Below are 20,413 nucleotides of genomic sequence, written 5' to 3'. Positions count from 1 at the left end.
CACTTGGGAGAATTGGCCTATATGGCGCAAATTGGCCCAAATTGAAATGTTTCTAAAGAAAAAAAATAAGAGAAGCATACCATGGTAACAATTGAAAAAGGAACACTGGAGATTGTGGGGAAATTCTAAGAACTAAGTTCTCAGGAAACAACAAGATGGATTTTTGCATTTAAATTTTGTCACAGATTATGCACACAATCTCCCATGGACAGACTAAGTCAACATAAATGGTAATCGAGCATCTGACCAAATTCCATGAGATTTTAGTTCTGGGTAAAACAATATTATGTACACATTAATAGGAAAAGAAATGACAAATGTGATATTGATTTATCATTAGCCAATTAGCATTTCCAACTGATTTTCGGCTGAAATACATCCCATAAATATTAGCGTTAAATTCCTGCCACCTATTGGTGAAGTTATGAAGTTATGACAATACACATTATAAACACGCAACAGGCTTTTGCAAGGTTCAGATGGATAAATGATCCTTTCATGAGGAAAACAGAATAGTCTGATTAGTCTTCACAAAATCACGAAAACTAAACAATTAGCTAGCTCATTAATCATCATTTATTTAATTGAAGAACACTGTACGGTCCAAAATAAACACTTCATAACCTCTGTTCTCTGTACATAATCATTTTCATATATATTTGTATTATCTCATTCAGTGATGACTGATATTACAGCATAGTCAACATCTGTGTGTATTCCAAACACATCTGCCTTTTGTGAAATGCTTCCTGTAGTGATGAAACATGTCTCATCACTAGATCCAAAATAATTGAGTTATTAAAGTCGTTAATAAAGCCACTTTTCTTGAGTAAGGCAGCTCCAAAATGCAGGTGTATCAGCCTAGCTCAGTGCTTTCTGTGGTGGAAAATACAGAGCGTAAAGGTTGGTAATGTTCTCTAGTTGCGCCATGATTGGCTCAGTGCCTGGTGCTCATCGGCCATTGGACATAAACATTACACAACAAGTTGGAAATCGCAAATTCAACAATGAGTGGTTTGGAAGGAATCAGTGGCTAGCAGCAAGTGTTGCAAAGCAATCACTAGCCTGCTATTCGGTGGAGTGGATGTGTGGTCCAAGTCTGGATTTAAGGGTCTCTTTTCAAAGCCTAAAAGGATAAACACTCATATGCAACACCATGGGCCAGAAAAGGTTGAATACATCGGCCATGCTGTTAATCTACCAAGACTTCTGCTGCGTTTAAAACAACTTGTCTTGAAAGCACTTTAAATCCAGAGAATGCCAGAGTTCGATGATAACATTTTCCCACAAGAAGGACCGCCGCGCCACCTTCCTTTTCAAGTGAGCACAGAACAACAAGGTGAGTCCAATACTGTATTATATGCTGCTGCATAAATGATGTAATATACCAGGGAGATATGTATACTGTAGTAAGCTGTTAGTAGCCCATGTGCCTCAACCTAAAAATTTGCTCCCTTTCCGCCTCATAACTTAGCCTACTGTTCTGACTTGGTGGTGCACATGTAGCCTATAGCCTGTTTTAGAGAAATGTCATCATCAATTATTGTAAGAGCTTTCATTGTCTGCTTATACGCTGTGGTGGCTAATTTCTGCATTACCAAATGAGGAGAGTTACAAACTTCACACACCAGTCAGAGTTATACTTATTACTACATCTTTAATAATTATAGATTTTTGCAAAAGCTCTTTGACTTTCAATGAACCATTGAAAAGTGATTACACAAAACACTTTTATAGCCAAGATACACCCCTCTCAACGTATAGTGGGGGAAAAAAGTATTTAGTCAGCCACCGATTGTGCAAGTTCTCCCACTTAAAAAGATGAGAGAGGCCTGTAATTTTCATCATGGGTACACATCAGCTATGACAGACAAAATTAGAAAAAAAATCCAGAAAATCACATTGTAGGATTTTTTATGACTTTATTTGCAAATTATGGTGGAAAATAAGTATTTGGTCACCTACAAACAAGCAAGATTTCTGGCTCTCACAGACCTGTAACTTCTTCTTTAAGAGGCTCCTCTGTCCTCCACTCGTTACCTGTATTAATTGCACCTGTTTGAACTTGTTATCAGTATAAAAGACACCTGTCCGCAACCTCAAACAGTCACACTCCAAACTCCACTATGGCCAAGACCAAAGAGCTGTCAAAGGACACCAGAAACAAAATTGTAGACCTGCACCAGGCTGGGAAGACTGAATCTGCAATAGGTAAGCAGCTTGGTTTGAAGAAATCAACTGTGGGAGCAATTATTAGGAAATGGAAGACATACAAGACCACTGATAAACTCCCTCGATCTGGGGCTCCACGCAAGATCTCACCCCGTGGGGTCAAAATTATCACAAGAACGGTGAGCAAAAATCCCAGAACCACACGGGGGGACCGAGTGAATGACCTGCAGAGAGCTGGGACCAAAGTAACAAAGCCTACCATCAGTAACACACTACGCCGCCAGGGACTCAAATCCTGCAGTGCCAGACGTGTCCCCCTGCTTAAGCCAGTACATGTCCAGGCCCGTCTGAAGTTTGCTAGAGAGCATTTGGATGATCCAGAAGAGGATTGGGAGAATGTCATATGGTCAGATGAAACCAAAATAGAACTTTTTGGTAAAAACTCAACTCGTCGTGTTTGGAGGACAAAGAATGCTGAGTTGCATCCAAAGAACACCATACCTACTGTGAAGCATGGGGGTGGAAACATCATGCTTTGTGGCTGTTTTTCTGCAAAGGGACCAGGACTACTGATCCATGTGAAGGAAATAATGAATGGGGCCATGTATCGTGAGATTTTGAGTGAAAACCTCCTTCCATCAGCAAGGGCATTGAAGATGAAACATGGCTGGGTCTTTCAGCATGACAATGATCCCAAACACATGGGCAACAAAGGAGTGGCTTTGTAAGAAGCATTTCAAGGTCCTGGAGTGGCCTAGCCAGTCTCCAGATCTCAACCCCATAGAAAATCTTTGGAGGGAGTTGAAAGTCAGTGTTGCCCAGACACAGTCCCAAAATATCACTGCTCTAGAGGAGATCTGCATGGCAGAATGGGCCAAAATACCAGCAACAGTGTGTAAAAACCTTGTGAAGACTTACAGAAAACGTTTGACCTGTGTCATTGCCAACAAAGGGTATATAACAAAGTATTGAGATAGACTTTTGTTATTGACCAAATACTTATTTTCCACCATAATTTGCTTTATTTTCTTTCCTCTGTTTACCTAAATGCAGATTCCCGGTCGGAATATTATCGCTTTTTTACGAGAAAAATGGCATAAAAATGGATTTTAAACAGCGGTTGACATGCTTTGAAGTACGGTAATGGAATATTTAGAATTTTTTGGTCACGAATTGCGCCATGCTCGTGACCCCTATTTACACTTCGGATTGTGTCTTGAACGCACGAACAAAACGCCGCTATTTGGATATAACGATGGATTATTTTGGACCAAACCAACATTTGTTATTGAAGTAGCAGTCCTGGGAGTGCATTCTGACGAAGAACACCAAAGGTAATCAAACTTTTGTAATAGTAAATCGGAGTTTGGTCAGGGCTAAACTTGGTGGGTGTCTAAATAGCTAGCCGTGATGGCTGGGCTATGTACTCAGAATATTGCAAAATGTGCTTTCACCGAAAAGCTATTTTAAAATCGGACACCTCGATTGCACAAAGGAGTTCTGTATCTATAATTCTTAAAATAATTGTTATGTTTTTTGTGAACGTTTATCGTGAGTCATTTAGTAAATTCACCGGAGGTTTGCGGGGGGTATGCTAGTTCTGAATGTCACATGCTAATGTAAAAAGCTGGTTTTTGATATAAATATGAACTTGATTGAACAAAACATGCATGTATTGTATAACATAATGTCCTAGGTGTGTCATCTGATGAAGATCATCAAAGGTTAGTGCTGCATTTAGCTGTCTTCTGGGTTTTTGTGACATTATATGCTAGCTTGAAAAATGTGTGTCTGATTATTTCTGGCTGGGTACTCTGCTGACATAATCTAATGTTTTGCTTTCGTTGTAAAGCCTTTTTGAAATCGGACAGTGTGGTTAGATTAACGAGAGTCTTGTCTTTAAAATGGTGTAAAATAGTCATATGTTTGAGAAATTGAAGTAATAGCATTTCTAAGGTATTTGAAAATCGCGCCACGGGATTACACTGGCTGTTGCGTAGGTGGGACGATTTGGTGCCACCTAGCCCAGAGAGGTTAACCTTTAAAGAGCCAATGGAAGCCTTAGAAAGTGTCACGTAACAGCACAGATGCTGTAATGTCGATAGAGATGCAACAGAAGGACAACAAATTGTCAGACAGTTTTAGAAACTTTAGAGTGTTTTCTATCCAAATCTACTAATTATATGCATATTCTCGTTTCTGGGCAAGAGTAGTAACCAGTTTAACCTGTTGGGGCTAGGGGGCAGTATTTACAATTTCGGAAAAATTAGGGGCCATATTAAACTGCCTCCTACTCAAACTCAAAAGCTAGGATATGCATAGTATTAGTTGATTTGGATAGAAAACACTCTGAAGTTTCTAAAACCGTTTGAATGGTGTCTGTGAGTATAACAGAACTCATATGACAAGCAAAAACCTGAGAGAAATCCTACCAGGAAGTGGAAATCTGGATGCATGGGCTCCCTTCATGTCGTTTCCTATTGAATACACTGTGACGTAGTAATAATTGTGCACTTCCTACGGCTTCCACTAGATGTCGACAGTCTTTACAAAGTTGTTTGAAACTTCTATGATGAACAGAGACCGAATGACAAGGAGGGGAAGTTGTTGAGGCAGGGGGTGACATCACTTCTTGGGGCGCATTCACGAGCGAGGATCCTCCCGTTCCAAAACCTTTTTCAAGACACAGGAACAGTCCGGTTGAAATATTATTGAATCTTCACGTTCTGAAGGCCCTAAAGATTGATGTTTTACAACATTTGACATGTTTGAACGAACGTAAATACAACTTATTTTTACTTTTCGTCGCGACATCGTCCGCGCGCTTTCTACACTTGGAGTAGCTTACTGGATGCACGAACAACAAGGAGTTATTTGGACATAAATTATGGACTTTATCGAACAAAACAACATTTGTTGTGGACCTGGGATTTCTGGAAGTGCCTTCTGATGAAGATGATCAAAGGTAAGGGATTATTTCTAATGCAATGTATGATTTTAGATGTCCCCAAGATGGCGGCTATCTGTATAGCCTAGTGTATTTTTCTGAGCTCAGTACTCAGATTATTGCAAAGAGTGCTTTCCTCGTGAAGCTTTTTTGAAATCTTTCATAGCGTTTGCATAAAGGAGATGTTCATCTATAATTCTTTGAATGACAGTTTAGTTTTGTATCAATGTTTATGGCAAGAATTTTTGTAAATTGTGGCGCTGATCCACCGGCAGTATTTGAGGGAAAATATTTTCTGAACGTCATGCGCCGATGTAAAATGCTGTTTTTATATATAAATATGAACTTTATCGAACAAAAAATGCATGTATTGTGTAACATGATGTCCTAGGAGTGTCATCTGATGAAGATCGTCAAAGATTAGTGCTGCATTTAGCTGTGTTTTGGGTATTTGTGATGCATGCTAGTTGCTTTGAAAATGGCTGTGTGATTATTTTTAGCAGGGTACTCTCCTAACATAATCTAATGTTTTGCTTTTGCTGTAAAGCCTTTTTGAAATCGGACAACGTGGTTCGATTCAGCAGAGGTGTATCTATAAAATGGTGTAACATAGTCATATGTTTGAGAAATTGAAGTTATAGCATTTATGAGGTATTTGTATTTCTAGCGACGCGATTCCACTGGCTGTCGCCCAGACAGGTTAAATCGTGTACGTTTTTTATGAAAATACTGCCCCCTAGCCCCAACAGGTTAAAGATGTAGTTTAAGTATAACTCTGACTAATGTTTGACGTTTGTAACTCTCCTCATTTGGTAATGCAGAAATTAGCCACCACAACAGGATTACCTACTACACATTCTGACCAGCTCAAATAGACAGAAGCATGCTACATGGCAGACCAATGGGAACTCATCTCTTGGTATGTCCGGCCCACTCATTATCTCAGCCAATCATTGCTAGCGGGAAGGTTGCTGACTTTTTCTGTAGCTAAACCAACTAGGCTCATAATTTAACAATTGTATTCATATTTACAGATGGCATATAAGTTTGTTATTAAGGCACATGAAAGTACACATGTTCCAGAAGGCATTTCTGCCCCCAAAAAAAGCATTTTGATTTAAAAAAAAAGTTTAAGTTCAAATGTCTCTCCTGTGAAGTATTGACACACGACAAAAGCCTAGTTTCCTGAAACGAGCCATTAATGTGGCTGTTAACAGGTGCAGGGCAGGCAACTGTCTAATGAGTGCTGAGCAGCAGCCAAATAGCTACTCTATACACAGTCATTGGGCTACTCACATGCAGAGCAGGGGACAGACGAGCAGCTAATGGAGAAAGTTATTTCAGATTTTTGCGTGGGAAGGGAGTGATTTTTATCAAGACAAGGAGAGTTCCCGAGGGTTATAGAACTGTTGGGCTTTCAGGACCGTAGAGGAAAAACATAAACAAGATTGGACAGGAATGAATTTTCACACCAGTATGTCAACCTCTACTGTCACTGTTGCGTGAGATCACTGTCAACACAAATTTCTTGGCACATTCCAGGTCGTCGTTATTTCAAGTGCGTTTCACCGATGGGCAGATATGATCAGATCTCAAAAAGTCCGGGGGATTTCTCAAACACCAGTGAACCACACCAATAATATGGCTAAAGGCTTGAGATCTAGAGATGAGGCCTTCCTTCCTCGAATAAATAAGTGAAGAGTTTATTTCCACAATGCTATATCCACCAATTTTTCACCACAAATGATTGCTTATGAGTAATTTCATGTGCGTGTAAAATACTACTGTTCTCAGATTTTTTATTCATTGATTTTAGGTGGTGTTAAAATGGGAGAACCCCATAGGAGAACCCTTTTTGGTTCCAGGTAAAACCATTTTGGGTTCCATGTAGAACCCTCTGTGGAAAGGGTTCGACAGGGAACCCAAAACGGTTCTACTTTGAACCAAAAGGGTTTTACCTGGAACCAACAAGAGTTCTTCAAAGGGTTCTCCGATGGGAAGAGCTGAGGAATCCTTTTAGGTTCTAGATAGCACCTTTTTTCCTAAGAGTGTACTGTATATTTGACTGAGATATGTGGTTGTAAGTTGCTCTGGATAAGAGCATATGCTAAATTACTAAAATGGTTTACATAAAGATCTCATATTACTGTATTGATTCATGTTTTTTTAAGTCTTATATAATGATGTCAGAAATATATAATTTGCACAGTTCTTTCTAAAAAAATATATAGTTATTTGTTACATTTCATTGTGTAAAACCTAGCAGTATTACGTATTTCTGTGAGAGTGAGGTGGATATATAGCGTTTTGTGAAAAAACTGTATTATTTGTCTCTGAAATGAAACCATCAAGGGATAGATTTCAAATAGATACATGTCTGTTATTGAACAACCCACATGCCATGATAAGAGTATATATAAAAACTATTTCATAAGTTATTTCACCATAAAAGCTAGTTGACCAAAATTTCTGAAAATTGATATACTGGATAGTGCTTTGGAAAGAAACTCTTCAAGTGTACCAATGCATCAACACGGCTTCAAACGTGGGGCAAGACATATCATGGGAGTTGACCGTTGGTCTGAAACATTTATTTTCCTGGGACAGAGGAGCAAAAATACCTCAAACCCAAAAAGTGAGAAAGTAACTATTGTTCAACTGTGAAACCTTTGAAAATAAGGTAACATGGTGATACATAAGGGTTCAACATTTATAAGTGGTAAATAGCTGGAGGTAAATAGTTGCTCACTATTTGGAAAGCACTGACTAGCATGGCTTATAATACATTTACAAATGATTAGATAACCATTCATAACGTAATCATAAACTCTTATAAACCCTTTACAAATGGAACTGATGTTGCTACGATTTCTAGATTCTAAAAGCTTTTGATGCTTAAGAATATTTATAACTGAATACTTATAGGCTTTGACTTTTACTGAAGTTGTATTTTAATGGGTGACTTTTACTTGAGTCATTTTCTATTAATGTATCTTAACTTTTACTCAGTTATGACAATTGGGTACTTTTTCCACCGCTGTCGCTTGGTATTGCAAGTGCTTGGCATCTGAGGTGCTACAAAGTGTAGTGCGTACAGCCCAGTACATCACTGTGGACGAGCTCCCTGCCATCCAAGGACCTCTATACCAGGCAGTGTCAGAGGAAGGCCCTAAAAGCTGTCAAAGGCTCCAGCCACCCAAGTCATAGACTGTTCTCTCTGCTACCGCACGGCAAGCAGTACCGACGCACGAACTCTGGAACCAACAGGACCCTGAACAGCTTCTACCCCCAATCCATAAGACTGCTGAACAAGACTGCTAAATAGCTAACCAAATAGCTACCCAGACTATCTGAATTGAACCTTTTTTACACTAACTTTTGATTCATCATATATGCTGCTGCTACTGTCTACTATCTATCCTGTTGCCTAGTCACTTTACCCCTACCTATATGTACATATCTACCTTAATTACCTCATACCCCTGCACATCAATTCAGTACAGGTACTCTGTGTATATAGCCAAGTTATTTTGTTTTCAGGCCTTGTGTTATTCTTTTTCTATGTTTCTATTTTTCTCTATGCATTGTTGGGAAGCGACCATAAGTACACATGTTTGATTTCATTTGACACACACAGATAATCTAAGCATCCCACAAGTGCAATTTATTTCTGAATAAACAGTTACAGTACCATTTCTTTCCCCAGGAAACTTCACAGTAAGTGTACAGTGTACATTCTTGCATTCTTGTCTGTCTTGGACTATGGTGCTGTTATTTACAAGCAGACCTCGAGCATTACACTGAATTCAGTTGATTATGTGTATCAGGGTAGCCCTTAGGTTTATTACCGACCAAAAGCGTCTGACACATCACTGTTGGTTGTTCTTCATTGGCTCTATACAGGCTTTGGGAAAACTGGCGCTTTAACTCTGTTCTTCCGTGATAAGGTCAGGATTTTTTTTAAATCAAATACCAGCTACGGTCGCATGTACTTTTAACAGTTCCAAAAATCGGAACGGATCAGGAAGTGTTTCAGTTACTCAGCTCCATAGTCTTGGAATGCTCTACAGACCAATTTGAAAACTCCAGGATCGTGTTTGTTTAGATACGTTGAAAAGGTTGGTTGACTTACTTGTTACTGAGTAATGTGATTGTCATTAGGATTTCATGCGGTGGTGCATGATTGATTTGATCTATGATGTTTGCACGTTTCTGTATGTAATGTATGTGTGTCTATGTCTATAATTTGTTTATGGTGTGTCTATGTCTGTAAGTTGTTAGGTCTGATATTTGTCTAAAACATTGTTCCCCCTTGCTGCTGTCTTGGTTGGACCAGGTCTCTCTTGAAAATGTGATTTTGTCTCAGTATTTAGGTGTCCATCCAATTGGCGACAGATTGTCATGCGAATATGCAAAAATCCACATACAAACAATATGCACATTTTCCCACCAGAAATGTCTTTCCATCAAACGGACTTGTTGCACTCTAGCCAACAGCTAGCAATATAGCCTACATTATGATATTATTATGGACAAAATATGATATTTATTTGTCAAACGTCAGTCAAGCATCGATCATGTCACTATAATAAGACCCTTGACATTTATTGGAAAGGAGCATTAAGATCATACTATGCGCTTTCACCACCCTGTGAAGTTCATCATAATTTATTTCATTTGATGCCTAATAAACTGCCTGGTTTCCTGAGTCGTAGTGGGAGGACCACACACCAAAGCATCGAGTGACTCCAAGTTTACTTTGATATGATGGTTATTATATCAATATTTGCGCATAAAGGCGTTTCCACTGTCATTTCTCACATAATTCATTTTACTGACACTAAAAGCTCCCACTCGGTCGAACGAACATTTATAAAATTATACCGGAACTTACTGTTTCAATAACAGATGTCATGATTATGGTATGACTTTTCTTGCATAAAAACTGTGGATGGATACGTCGTTAATGAGACTACCTGGATAAATAAAGGTTAAATGAAAAAGTAATACATTTGACACAAGTCAAAGAGAGTTTAAAGAGTTTAAAGAAGAGAAGTGGAACCAAGTAAATAGTGTGGATAGTGTTTTCTACCACTTCCCTTCCAGTTCATTATGTTGCATCTTTCAAATCCATTAACAGTAATGTAAACCTAAGTCCCACAGAAGTTTCCAGCCCAATAGCATGTGAAATTCCAAAACCACAGGTCAGTAAAGCCCTTGAACCTGGTGTATCAAAATGAGGAATGTGGAACAATGGCCTCATCTAGTGGCAATATAGAAATACAAACATGTATGAAGGGCACAAGTAATTTGTATAAATGAAGACATTTTGTGACGTAAACAAAAGACAAGGGAGACATTTGAAGTATGATCACATGAGCACTTTGTTATTAACATCCATAGTACGTTGATATAGCATGGACACGGACGTGTCATACACGTCATACGGGCACGGAGAACAGTAGTAGTGCCATGGTGATACAGAATACAGAATGAGTAACAGTTTACTTCTATCAGAACATGGACGAGAGGCACAGGAGAGACGGAGAGAGAGAAATAGGTGAGAGAGAGGATACATTAGCTTCTTTCTATTTCTGCCTATCACTCCCAAGTAGAGAGACAAGACCAGAACCAGTACCGTATTTTGGCCACAGGAGGTTGCTAGTTATTATAAAGGTTAAATAATATAAAAATAAATGAAACTGCTAATTATGAAGGAGGGAAAATCCATCTGTACCGTTTTACAAATTTCTCTGTATCTTTTCTCTCTCTCCCTCTCTCTTTCTCTCTCCCCCTGCTCTATCCATCACTAAGACCTCTACTACAGTACAATACTGTCTGTCCCGTAGTATGACCCTGCAGGAGGATGTCAATGAAGAGCAAACTGTACCTGGAAGACTAACAAAAACCCCATCCTGACCTGCATATCCTGCATTTTCTGCATCTTTCCTGCAAATTTTCTGCACATCTGACACCTTTCCTCAAGTTATGAAGATGTGCCAAAACACAAGAACAAATATATTGTTATAGTGATAATAATTTGGGCAGGTATTTATCCCCATAACTGGCATTTAACATAATATGACATGTTATGTCCTTCTCCCATAACATGATACTAACTCACATTTTAAAACGCTTGTTATTTACGCAATAATGTCTTAAAGTACAGTTGTTAACATCCATATTTCAATAGCTTCAACCCCTATCTTTCAAAATTAATTATTGAAGATATTAAATATATTTAATTTAGAGTTAACAAAATACTTAAATCATTTATGTAAAATTAAAAAAAATTAAGAAAAAAAAGATATAAAAAAATAAAACTGTACAACAAAATAAAAGAAAGAAATACATTTTTACAAATACATTTTTAAGAGTAATAATACAACTTTATCTATAAGCTATATTAACTCTTATCTGATTGAACCTAACTGTTGTCCTCGTGGATTCGTCCTGGCAATGTTATGTTTTTCTAACCTATCATTTTTTATGTTACATTACATAATTTCATTGTGGATTATTTAGGCTCTACAAACCCTAATCTAGGGCTTAAGCCACAATGTTTTGACATCATATTAGGGTTTAATCCTTTTTTACCAGCTCTAGTTTACCTGTACTGCTAAATCTGAACCTAGTTTACCAGTACAGCTAAATCTGAACCTAGTTTACCTGTACAGCTAAATCTGAACCTAGTTTACCTGTACAGCTAAATCTGAACCTAGTTTACCTGTACAGCTAAATCTGAACCTAGTTACCTGTACAGCTAAATTTGAATCTAGTTTACCTGTACAGCTAAATCTGAACCTAGTTTACCTGTACATCTAAATCTGAACCTAGTTTATCTGTACAGCTAAATCTGAACCTAGTTTACCTGTACAGCTAAATTTGAACCGAGTTTACCTGTACAGCTAAATCTGAACCTAGTTTACCAGTACAGCTAAATCTGAACCTAGTTTACCAGTACAGCTAAATCTGAACCTAGTATACCTGTACAGCTAAATCTGAACCTAGTTTACCAGTACAGCTAAATCTCAACCGAGTTTACCTGTACAGCTAAATCTGAATCTAGTTTACCTGTACAGCTAAATCTGAACCTAGTTTACCAGTACAGCTAAATCTCAACCGAGTTTACCTGTACAGCTAAATCTGAACCTAGTTTACCAGTACAGCTAAATCTGAACCTAGTATACCTGTACAGCTAAATCTGAACCTAGTTTACCAGTACAGCTAAATCTCAACCGAGTTTACCTGTACTGCTAGAACTGAACCTAGTTTACCTGTACAGCTAAATCTGAACCTAGTTTACCTGTACTGCTAGAACTGAACCTAGTTTACCTGTACTGCTAGAACTGAACCTAGTTTACCTGTACTGCTAGAACTGAACCTAGTTTACCTGTACTGCTAGAACTGAACCTAGTTTACCTGTACTGCTAGAACTGAACCTAGTTTACCTGTACTGCTAGAACTGAACCTAGTTTACCTGTACTGCTAGAACTGAACCTAGTTTACCTGTACTGCTAGAACTGAACCTAGTTTACCTGTACTGCTAGAACTGAACCTAGTTTACCTGTACTGCTAGAACTGAACCTAAGGCAACATTTGAAACATCTGAATCCAATAAATGCGTTGGGGTTTCTTCTAAAATGCCTCTTATCCTCAAAAATATTTCCGACCAGAAAACCTGAGACCTCTCAGGACTGAAAACCAGGGAAAGTGGCTGGTTGGACGCACCGTCGCGTATATAAAACATCATGTAGGGACCATAGGCATGGTCATGGCTAAATACGTCCAGCATATCAGCTCTCCCGTGGTTCTTTCTCAAGCACTTTACGGCATACGCAATAAACAATACTCTCTTTCTCATTACATACAACCAATCAGAATCATTTGAAGTATATTTTTATGCTTGAAATTAAAACATTCAGTATACTTCTATTGTGTTTTAGAAAAGCCCACTTTTAGAGCGTTTTAGAATAGGGAGGTTGGGGTGGAGCTGGCTCCACCTCTCCATTGGTTTGTGTAGACTTCTCCCCAACACGTTCAGAAAAACTCACCTGAACACCTGAACAAGCCTCCAAAGCCATGTGTTGCTTTCATTCGACATCCTTCCTTCTTTATCCACCTCTACTACACGGTTTTCCTCAACGATAATAAATTATATCGTCATTAGTCATTAATCAATAAATAAGTAAGTTGTATATGCATTTACAGTATGGATTTATATATAGACACCTACAGCTCATAGCTTACCATAGCCTCTTGAAACTCTTCGTTTTCTCTGTACCAGAGGTACAGTATCCTCCTGAAAGCTGTGCAGTTTTATTGGATAAAGGAGAGAGGGGCGGAGCAGGTGGGAGGAGCTAGGGTTTTGGGGTTCGAACAGGGGTGAAGAAGAGTTGAAAAGACACAAAAACATTTGTCAGTTTGTTGCTAGGTTACATGCACTAGGCCCGGCTCCGCCCTTTTCCTTCCCAACACCTGCAGTGATAGGTCAGTTCATCCCATCCACCAAAACAAACAGAAAGTGAAGGGAGGAACCAGAGGATGTTGTTGGCTTTGTCCAATCAGTCAGGTTTATAAGTCCATCCAAAATCATTGTGTTACCAAGATGATGAGTATCAGGAATTTGCAGATGACGAGGAATTAATGAAGCCAGTTCAAACCGGTTTATCTGTCTGTCCATTTGTATTAAGCCCACACAGAGAGACAACGACAGCTGTCAGAAGACACACCCAGAGAAAGATCACACAAACAATATTGTCTTTTTTTTTCTGTTTTGTAACAACATTACTTTTCATACTAGCATCCTACTACAAAGCAGGGGTACTCTGGGCTAATTAAGTAAATCAAGTAGCATGATGTCAGTGTGGATACATTAAATGACAAGTCCTTTAACCAGTCTCCTGAAGTTTTATATTAGCATTAGCACTAGTATTAGCTCTAGCTTTAGCACTAGCACTTGTATTTAGCACTAGGACAAGGACTAGCACTAGCATTTGCACTAGAATTTAGCATTAGCATCTGCATTCAAAGTGTGGCACAGCTAGGTGATTGATAGAGTATAGTTCTGGTGCATGGTAAAGTAAAGCACAGCTAGGTGTGGTATATATATATATTGGCTGAGCTGAGGCAGTCTCTGTAGCTAGCCATGTGTCTCTGTTTGGTATTCCCATACAGTTTGTCTTGGTTTGGTTTGTGTGCGTGTGTGTGTGTGTGTGTGTGTGTGTGTGTGTGTGTGTGTGTGTGTGTGTGTGTGTGTGTGTGTGTGTGTGTGTGTGTGTGTGTGGGTGTGTGTGTGTGTGAGTGTGTATAGTCTTTGAATGTATGCATGCATGAGTTTAGTGTAGATGCATGCGTAGAGAAGTCTGTTTGTTTGCGCCTGTTTGTATATGTTTATGTACATACATGCATGTTTACATCTGTTTCTTTGTGTGTTTGTGTGTGTGTTTGTGTGTGTGTGTGTGTGTGTGTGTGTGTGTGTGTGTGTGTGTGTGTGTGTGTGTGTGTGTGTGTGTGTGTGTGTGTGTGTGTGTGTGTCTGTATCTGTCTGTGTTTCGTACTCATCCCACAGTACAATAATTACACTTTAAACCAGTCATATCAGCATCCTCCATGAGTATCCATCGTCTTGTATCCACTCAGTGAATATATACTGTACATCCATATTTGGCCCTCTGAGACCTTTCCTCCTTTCCCCACTCTCCCTTCCTTAATGTGGCCCCTCGGTTCAGGCTAACGTTCCCAAAATCCCTAGGTTTACCAGAAATCCCGGTTGGAGGAAACACAGATTTCCTCCTTATTTCCTCTTGATTCCAGGAATCTCCCAACAGTGATTTCTGAAAAAACTGAATTTTGAAACCCTAGTTGAGTCTGTCAGGTCAGTGTGGCCCCTGAGGCCATTGGGGTGCCTGGCTGTCCTCCATGCCCCTCAGGGTAACATAGATGAAAGGCACCAGGCCCCGCTGGGCCCCCAGGGAGCAGAGGAGCCAGTCGGAGTCGGCCCGGCTCAGGACCCTCAGTACGTCCCCTTTCTGGAAACTCAGCTGGTCAGGCTCCGTGGCTATGTGGTGGCACAGAGCTCGCACTTCACTGGAAGGGGGGGGATATGTGTCATTGAATTTTGTATACGTAGCTTGTATCCTGTATTTTTTATTTGCATCCTGTATTGTTTTTGGTCTCTTGACCAGTCCTGCTGAAATATTGGTTGAATATTTTTTTTTATTGAGTATGACCTTACCAGGGTTGTTTGGTGTGGCTCTCCTGTGTTGTCTGAAGAGGTGGAGAGGGTTGGTTCAGAGTGGGAGGGGCCATAGGAGCTGAAGGCTCCACCCTCTTAACTGTCCCCGCCCCCACCGTCTGAGCTACGAGGTCCAGCACGGACATGTCCAAACCTGTCAGCCAGCCGGACGGCAGCCTGGGAGGGACAAACAAAGCACAGCCAAATCAATATGGAAAATTCCTTGCAAACTTGTGAGTCAAATAATTTATTGTATTCTTTGAAGTACATGTCCTAAAATATTGTCTCGGTTAATACTCAGCAAATGCTTAAAAGGTCTGTAAAATAAAGAGTAAATTATTACTGTACCATCTGTACCAATTTACATCACTTCACTTCCCTCACCTGCTCTGACTTTTGGCTGATCTCTGCTCTGGCCTGGAGGGGGTGCCACCACCTCCTACGCTGGACCCAAACAGCCTACCCCAACGCATGCCCTGGCCCTGGGAGGGACACTCAGCCTGGGCCGCTGGCTGGGCCACTGAGGCCTCTGGTGCTCCTGTCACTGGGGCCCCCAGTTCCGTCTCGTTCTCCTTGTCCTGGGTGAGCAGCGACTCTGGGGGACTCCCCATCCAGGAGAGTCTTCCTCTTCCCCTGGACCCTGTCCACTCACCACTGGAGCTGGAGCTGCTCTTCCTGCTTCTCCCTCTCTCTCTGAGACCCTCCTCATCCTGGCTAGACTCCGCCCCTTCCACCACGCCCTCCCTGGGGGGCGGGAGCTGGCTCCGCCTCTCCGCAGACTTCTTCCTCTTCTCAGTCTTGACAAACTTTGAGCCCCCCTGAGCTGATTGGTCGATGTAGACCTGGGAGCTCTGCATGAGCTGGTACCACCAGCACGCCTGTCGATCACGCTCCTGCCGCTGACGACCCTCCTCCGCCCAATCCCTCTCTCTCTCCTTCCTCCTCTCCTCCTTCCCTCCCTCACTTTCCCCTTCCCTCTGGCTCTCTCCTCCCACCCCCTTTGCTCTCTTTACTATGCCCCTCCCCCTCCCACTCTCCCTCCACAGATTGGCAAACCCTGTCCCTACTTCCGTCGTCATTGGCTGTGCTTCTAAAAGTCCTGCTCCTAAACAATCCATCCCTGCCCCTTCTCTCCTAGACCCTGTCCTCTGCATCATCCCTTCTCTACTCCCTCTCTCTCCAACCCCTTCCATCCTAGGCCACGTTCCTTCTCGTCTCAGACCCAGCCTCTCTCTCTTCCCCGCCCCGCCCCCTTCCCTTTTATCTCTCATAGACTCCGCCCTCCGTGACTCTGTGCTCCACCCCCTCATGAGCTGGAAGGTGGAGCGTGCTGATTGGTCCAGGTCCTCGCCGGTGGAGGCGGAGCAGAGCTGCTCCTTGCGTCTACGGTGTTCCTGGCCCTTCTGGACTAATCGGGGCTCAAAGAGCAGGTCAAGGTCAAAGGGCAACAGGGATAGAGGCTGCAGGAGGAGAAGGAACTCCTCGAATAGAGGCTGGCAGGGCCTCTGGGACAACGGCAGGAAACCCCACGGGTGGTAGTGGGTCGCTACGATGTCTGGGGAAGACAGGTGGAGAGAGACAGATGAGGAACAAACAATGGTTAGACTTTTATTTGAAGTAACCTTTATTTAAATCAGAAGAAGTTAGTATTTACAATGATGACCTGAGATTAGCAGAAGCATACCAGACATGGGTTGTAATAGTATCTGTTTTCTCTCTAAGAGGTCAGACACACTGAGAAATATGATGGCCGACAGGGTACTTAGTACAGTAGGAGGCTGTTCTTTCTCTTGCTAGAACAACAGACGTACCTGCTGCGTACCGACGAACCTGCCGTTTCCACTTGTAGAATCGCAATGCTCGGCAGTGGTCGACAACCTGACTTTGAGCCAATCAGAGAGCATGAAACTCCACGTGGGGGAGCCGAGAGAAGTGACAACAAAAATGAAAAAAAAAGTGCACTTCTCCCGGTGTCATCCACCATTTTCTTCATTGTTCTAACTAAAACAATAAAGCTGCATTATACAAGTCTTTACATATTTTACATCTAATCTAGCTAACGATTTTTGTGCTTGAAGAAAGATTTTTTGTTAGTTTTGATAATGTGCACTAGATAATGTGGGGGGGGGGGTGATGTACCAACAAACCGGAGGAAAAACATTTTATATCACTATAAAGCATTGTCAGAATTGATATTTTATATTATTTAATTAAATGCTGGGATTGGTCTGAGCTGGTGTTGCTTATTTTTATAAAGCAATATACAGCTGTGTCTGTCACTATATGCCCTTGAGGGGCCCCCTGGGACTTACAGCTGCTGCTGGTTAGCTACTGGTGGGGGGCCTGTCATATTTGATTGATGTGTAGCCTACCATGTCTGTTGCTAAGTTACATTCAGGTGAACAATTGATAGAAAGTACAAGTCAGGTAAAACGAGAGGAACGCGAGGAACGCGCAGAATAAGAAGTTAATTGCATTCTGTGTTCCACTTACAACCTACTTCTCCTCGTTGTTGTCCTTGCAACAAGACAACCGTAAAGATGGCATGGAACATCCAACCACTGTTGTTAGTGCTCTAGCCTGACAGTGGCTAATGGGGCGGGTGTTGATGGAAGCATGGCCTCGCGCCCGTGGCAAAAATAAATAAGAACAAGGCTTTCTATATGCACTGCTGCGCACACAACATACATTTAATTCTAATGAACACTGCAAGACCCTGTATAGCTACTGCTTCTAGCCTCCCAAGGTTTAAAATACTTCAGTTGGAACAGGAACACATGCAGTTGGAGGGAGCTGTTCTCACCCTGAAATGTTATTATTTATTTATTTGATTTAACTAGGCAAGTCAGTTAAGAACAAATTCTTATTTTCATACCCCGGACGACACTGGGCCAATTGTGCACCACCCTATGGGACTCCCAATCACAGCTGGATGTGATGCAACCTGGATTTGAACCAGGTACTGCAGTGACAGACCACTGCACTACTCGGGAGCCCCTGAAGAGCCTATCAGACACAAGATGGGCCTGCAGGAAACAGGCCAGAGAAGCGGTTATTCAGAGCCTGACCTAGATCCTTGAACCTCTGAGCTGAATAAAGCACCATAACCATAAAACGCCAAAGTCGGCCTCTGAAGCCGACGGCCTGCTCTCAAAATGTATGTTGCTGTTTTGGAACAGTTTACTAAAGAAGACGTACATATTTTCTAACTATCTGCAAAAGGATTGGACTGCGTGGATCTCATTGACACCTGCATGGTTGAGATCAGACAGATGCGCACAGATGAGGCCTACGACAAGATAAAGAACACTGAGAAACAGATTGGCCCGACAAAACAACGCAACAACTGAGTTTGCAGAGTAGAGAGCGCGTAAGAGGAAGAGGTTTCATGACGAGGATTCAGAGGACGACCCAATTCTTGAAAGCAGAAGGCGCTTTGAAGTTGATGTATATTATTGCATACTTGATGTTTTTGTGGGGCAGTTTGATATGCCGGCTTCAGAGAAATGGCACGACTATTCTCTGTGCTCAACTCACAGCGCTTTGAGCACCCTGATGAAGAAAATAATATGCTTGAGCTCACACGTTTCTACTTGGAAGACATTTCCAAGCCTGAGGAAGTTGCGGATGAGTTCCTCTCTTTCCGCACAATGTATTCCGAGTTAGCCATGGATCTCATCACTGACGCAGTCCTACCATTCCTCACTGCCAACGACATGCACTGAGCATATCCAAATCTGACCATTCTCCATAGAATCTACAAAACCATTCCCATCAGCAGTGCCGAATGACGAGCGACGTCTCAGCCTCCGGAAGCTCATCAAGTGCTATTTGCGTGCATGAATGAAGCCAGACTTACCAACCTCACTTTTCTTTGTACTGAGCGGGACATAGACATCGACGAAGACAAAATGGTTGGCAGGTTTGCCAACATGAAGGAGAGGAGGATGATGTTTTAAAACGGGACCTTGATTTGTACACCTGTTGGGATTATTATTGTGTTCTATTGAATCCATGACGCAGACCCAGCGCTAGAAAGAATCAGTTTGTTCTATTGAATCCATGATGCAGACCCGGCGCCAGAACTAATCAGTTTGTTCTATTGAATCCATGATGCAGACCCGGCACCAGAACGAATCAGTTTCTTCTATTGAATGAATGATGCAGACCCGGCGCTAGAAAGAATCAGTTTGTTCTATTGAATCCATGATGCAGACCCGGCGCCAGAACTAATCAATTTGTTCTATTGAATCCATGATGCAGACCCGGCACCAGAACTAATCAGTTTCTTCTATTGAATGCATGATGCAGACCCGGCGCTAGAAAGAATCAGTTTGTTCTATTGAATCCATGATGCAGACCTGGCGCCAGAACTAATCAGTTTGTTCTATTGAATGCATGATGCAGATCCGGCGCCAGAACTAATCAGTTTGTTCTATTGAATGCATGATGCAGACCCAGCAGCAGAACTAATCAGTTTGTTCTATTGAATGCATGATGCAGACGCGGCGCCAGAAAGAATCAGTTTGTTCTATTGAATCCATGATGCAGACCCGGCACCAGAACGAATCAGTTTGTTCTATTGAATCCATGATGCAGACCCGGTGCCAGAACTAATCAGTTTGTTCTATTGAATCCATGATGCAGACCCGGCGCCAGAAAGAATCAGTTGGACAGGCATGTTCTTTCATGGGACCTCTTATGTGTGCACGTGCTTGTGCATTTACAAATGTTTTAATGGCCGTAATAGTAATGAATAGTAAAGTTTGGGGAAGCTTTATCCTATCATTTCTACCGATCTGCGGGCCAGTGCGGAGAGCACTGCCATATGGACATACTGATACACCGTGATCCATTGGTGGCTAAAGAAATGAGAGCATATAACTCAGAAATGCAGCAGTAAGCCTATAACTTCCATCGTCAGCTAAGTAAAATATATAGGCCTAAAGCCAACAAATAAAAATAGTAGAAAATGTCCTGTTAAAAATTCTGATTATTTCAATCACATTCAGCTCTCTATTCCGCCTATCTGCCTCTCTATCTGTCCTGACTTGAGC

The 20,413-nt window shown here is 41.4% G+C and overlaps 1 protein-coding gene across 2 annotated transcripts in view; it reads right to left on the bottom strand.

The window, feature by feature from the left end:
• Window positions 1–10,485: 10,485 nt before the first annotated feature.
• Window positions 10,486–20,413, bottom strand: part of LOC106570858 (AP-4 complex accessory subunit RUSC2) — a 55,928-nt gene continuing 46,000 nt past the window's right edge. For both annotated transcript variants that reach the window (XM_014143426.2, XM_014143427.2), the window contains 3 exons: window positions 15,741–16,911; window positions 15,357–15,533; window positions 10,486–15,208 (listed from right to left, as the gene is read on the bottom strand). In XM_014143426.2, coding sequence (XP_013998901.2) covers window positions 14,998–15,208; window positions 15,357–15,533; window positions 15,741–16,911 — 1,559 coding nt within the window. In that variant the 3' untranslated portion in view covers window positions 10,486–14,997. The remainder of the gene's footprint in view (window positions 15,209–15,356; window positions 15,534–15,740; window positions 16,912–20,413) is intronic.

The sequence above is a fragment of the Salmo salar genome, chromosome ssa15 (assembly GCF_905237065.1).
Source record: "Salmo salar chromosome ssa15, Ssal_v3.1, whole genome shotgun sequence".
Lineage (NCBI taxonomy): Eukaryota > Metazoa > Chordata > Actinopteri > Salmoniformes > Salmonidae > Salmo > Salmo salar.
The sequence above is the reverse complement of the archived record's forward strand: the minus strand, read 5'-3'. Positions and strand labels throughout refer to the sequence as shown.